Source organism: Chaetura pelagica, unplaced genomic scaffold, assembly GCF_000747805.2.
Source record: "Chaetura pelagica isolate M959 unplaced genomic scaffold, ChaPel_1.0 scaffold294, whole genome shotgun sequence".
Lineage (NCBI taxonomy): Eukaryota > Metazoa > Chordata > Aves > Apodiformes > Apodidae > Chaetura > Chaetura pelagica.
In genome coordinates this window covers 1,176,829-1,179,779 of record NW_009953068.1, presented here as the reverse complement: position 1 = coordinate 1,179,779, position 2,951 = coordinate 1,176,829, and the positions used below count along the sequence as shown (strand labels likewise).

Here is a 2,951-nt window from a genome sequence, read left to right as displayed (position 1 = left end):
GATGCTGCCGAGCCGGGAAGGGCTGCGATCCCGCGGGAAGGCTGCAAATCCTTCTTGCAGAGCCAGGGGCAGCACCTGCTGCCCCACCCGCCCCCGGCAGCGGGGACAAGGGGCTCTGTCGTTTCTCCTCGCTCCCAAGCAAAGGGCAGGCGGTGGATGCACATCCCGGGGGGAACACTGCTCTCGGGCTGCCGGCCCTGCTGCCAGGCTGCTTTCCTTGGCATCACAGAGTTGTTTTGTTTGGAAAGGACCTTTAAGATCATTCAGTCCAACAGTGAACCCAGCACTGCCAGTCCACCACCAAGCCGTGTCCCTCCAGGGATGGTTGCTCCCACACCCCTGCGGGCCCAGCCCTTGGATGCCTGCTCAGTGTCAGTACCGAGGGTGAACTGATCTGATCAACTCTCTGTGGGGAGAGGGATGAGGGGAGAACAGCAGGATGCTCCTGGCCCTGCAGGAGAAGTGTCCATCAGGTTTGAGGCGGGAGCTGCTTTCCCAGAGAGGCCTGGGCTCCTGCACACAGGCAGGACCAAGCTGGCTGTGCCCACACATCCCTCAGTGGATGTGGTCACTCACTGCAGGACCCCTGCCTGCTTGTCAGCCTGTCTAATTCAGCCTTGTTTGGAGATGCCTGAGCCCATCCCCAAGCGTTTTATTAAGAATGTTCTTGGAAGGGGCCCAGCTAATCCCCATGGCAAGCTGACATTTGTAGTAAATCTCCGCTTTCTGTCAAACACGATTTTCTCAGTGACATTTATGTTTGATGACTTCAAATCGCTTGGCCTCCAGTTCTGCTCAGCCCAAGCACCCACAAAACCTGGAGAGCTGCACTGAGAGACTTCAGATTTTACAGAAACTTAAAAACCTTTATGACTCTAAGCCCCTGCTCAAACACTCCCTCCTCTTGAAAACTTAAAATAGCATTGAAGGAAATTCCCTTTGCATCAGCAGCATTATTGTGCCAGGGCTCTCAGTCTGCACTGGATCCTGTGCCCCTCTGGCCCTGTGCAGAGAGCACTGCTGTGCCTGGACAGCACAGGCAGGTCCTGCAGGGCAGCTCTGCTCTGCTCCCCGCAGCTTTGGGAGCCGAATGGCACAGGGACAGGCTGGCAGCCAAGGACAGAGCTGTGGTTTCCAGCTCGTGGATGTCCCTTGGCTTTCCCAGCCCCAAGTGACCCAGCTCATGATGGTGCTGCCTCTCCCTCCTGAGCTGCACGTGGCTGCCAGCTGCTGTCCCTGCAGCTTGGTTCCAGAGGAGGTCAGAAGCTGTCTTAGGAGCAAATAACTACGGCAATGGAAGGTGCACCAGTGCTTTGAACTCAAGGAGTGGCACCAGCACTGCCCTGGACCTCTCCTGTGCCCTGAGTACATCATAGGGGATCAGCAAATCTCCAAGGGGGGAGAACAGGGGAATGTGTGTTCCCCTGGTTGGGGTGAGCTGGGATGCTGCAGCAAAGTGGGCTGGGCACTGGCGGGGCAGAGGCATGTGCTCAAGTCTGGCCTACTCACAGCTGGATGTCCAAGAAGAGCCGCTTCTCCTCGCCAACATGGACCCTCCAGACGCAATCCTCCCCCTCGGCGTAGGGCTCTGGCCAGTTGGGGGACAGGATCACCCCGGCCACGGCCGTCAGCTCCCCCCCACACATGGCTGTGGGAGCAAGAGGCAGGCAGGGCTCAGGCAGGGCACTGGTGCCCGGCCCCCGCGCTGCCCGCGGCGCAGGGACTGACCTCGGCACAGCGGCTCCGTGTCGTTCCAGTACGGGTCCCGCATGTTGACGCACTCGATGACAGCAGGGCCCTGCTCCAGGGAGTGCCCGGGGTCACAGGTGAACTCCACGGTGGTGCCCAGGTTGTAGGTGGGGTCAGAGGTGGTGAAGTTCCCATTCTGGATGTAGGGCTCGTAGCAGTGGCCCCTCTCAAAGGCTGGAAGTGAACCCCCTCCTGTTAGCCACAGGGCAGGGGGCTGGGGCTGCCTTGCCCTGCTCCTCACACCCTTCATGCTGTGACTTGGCTGGATGAGCCCCGGGCTCTGCCACTGTCCCCATCCCTCCATCCCTGCCACGCATGGATGGCCTCTTCCATGGCATATTTTACAGGCAATTAGGATTAACAGCCGTTTATCCGTCCTGAGCCACACAGGCTTAACCAAACCCTGTTCCCGTGGTGTGTCAGCATCAGTAACACACTGCCCGTGCTGCCCCTTGCTGAGCAATCTCCCCTGGGATTACTGCAGGTTACTGAGCTGGCTCAGCAGCGTGGGGGCTTCTGTGGGACTGATCCCAGCAGCAGGATGCACTTCAATTACAATCGGAGCAAATGTGTGTGAGCTGCCAGGGCTTGCCCAGTGCTTGGGGACTGAGGGAAGGGGACAGACTGAGCCTTTCATGGTGCTGGTTACCACAGGCTCTGTGGTTCCCATGGCACCAATGGTCTTTTCAGCTCAGGTCTGGAGGGCCCCCAACCTGGACATCCCACCCACTGCCCCAGGGCTGCCCTGCAGCAGAAACAGGAGATGTGTCCTATGGACACCACACCAGCAAACCTTTCTGTTGTAATAAATGGCATCTAACTATTTATTTTCCTGTTTCTTTCTAGGAAAATGTGTACCCCAAAGCCACTCCAGCCCCAGGCAAGGTGCAGGTTGCCCCAGTGACATGGGGACAGTGGCACAGTGGAGCGCTGTTCTGGCTGGTGCCAGAGGCAGCTGAGACCTGTCCTACAGCCTCATCTCTGTTAGTTGTCCCAACGTCCTGAGGCCAAGGAGCATTGCCTGAGGCTGTCCTGCTGCTCCCAGGGGTACCCACACGAGAGCACATCACCTTCAAAGCGTATGTTGAAAGCTGTGGCAGCCGCGGGCTCCTCCGCGAGGAAATCGACCCTGATGGAGGAGCCGTCGCTGATCACCCCTTCGAAGGGCACGCTGTCCGCGCGCAGCGAGTCGTAGAGGACGG

General features: G+C 58.8%; 1 protein-coding gene across 1 annotated transcript in view; it reads right to left on the bottom strand.

Moving 5' to 3' along the window:
• SEZ6L (seizure related 6 homolog (mouse)-like) overlaps positions 1–2,951 on the bottom strand; it is a 22,832-nt gene that overhangs the window by 13,699 nt on the left and 6,182 nt on the right. The window contains exons 8-10 of the mRNA XM_009996860.1: positions 2,820–2,951; positions 1,729–1,923; positions 1,510–1,648 (exon numbers count right to left, since the gene is read on the bottom strand). The exon at positions 2,820–2,951 is cut by the window's right edge and continues 7 nt beyond it. Coding sequence (XP_009995162.1) covers positions 1,510–1,648; positions 1,729–1,923; positions 2,820–2,951 — 466 coding nt within the window. The remainder of the gene's footprint in view (positions 1–1,509; positions 1,649–1,728; positions 1,924–2,819) is intronic.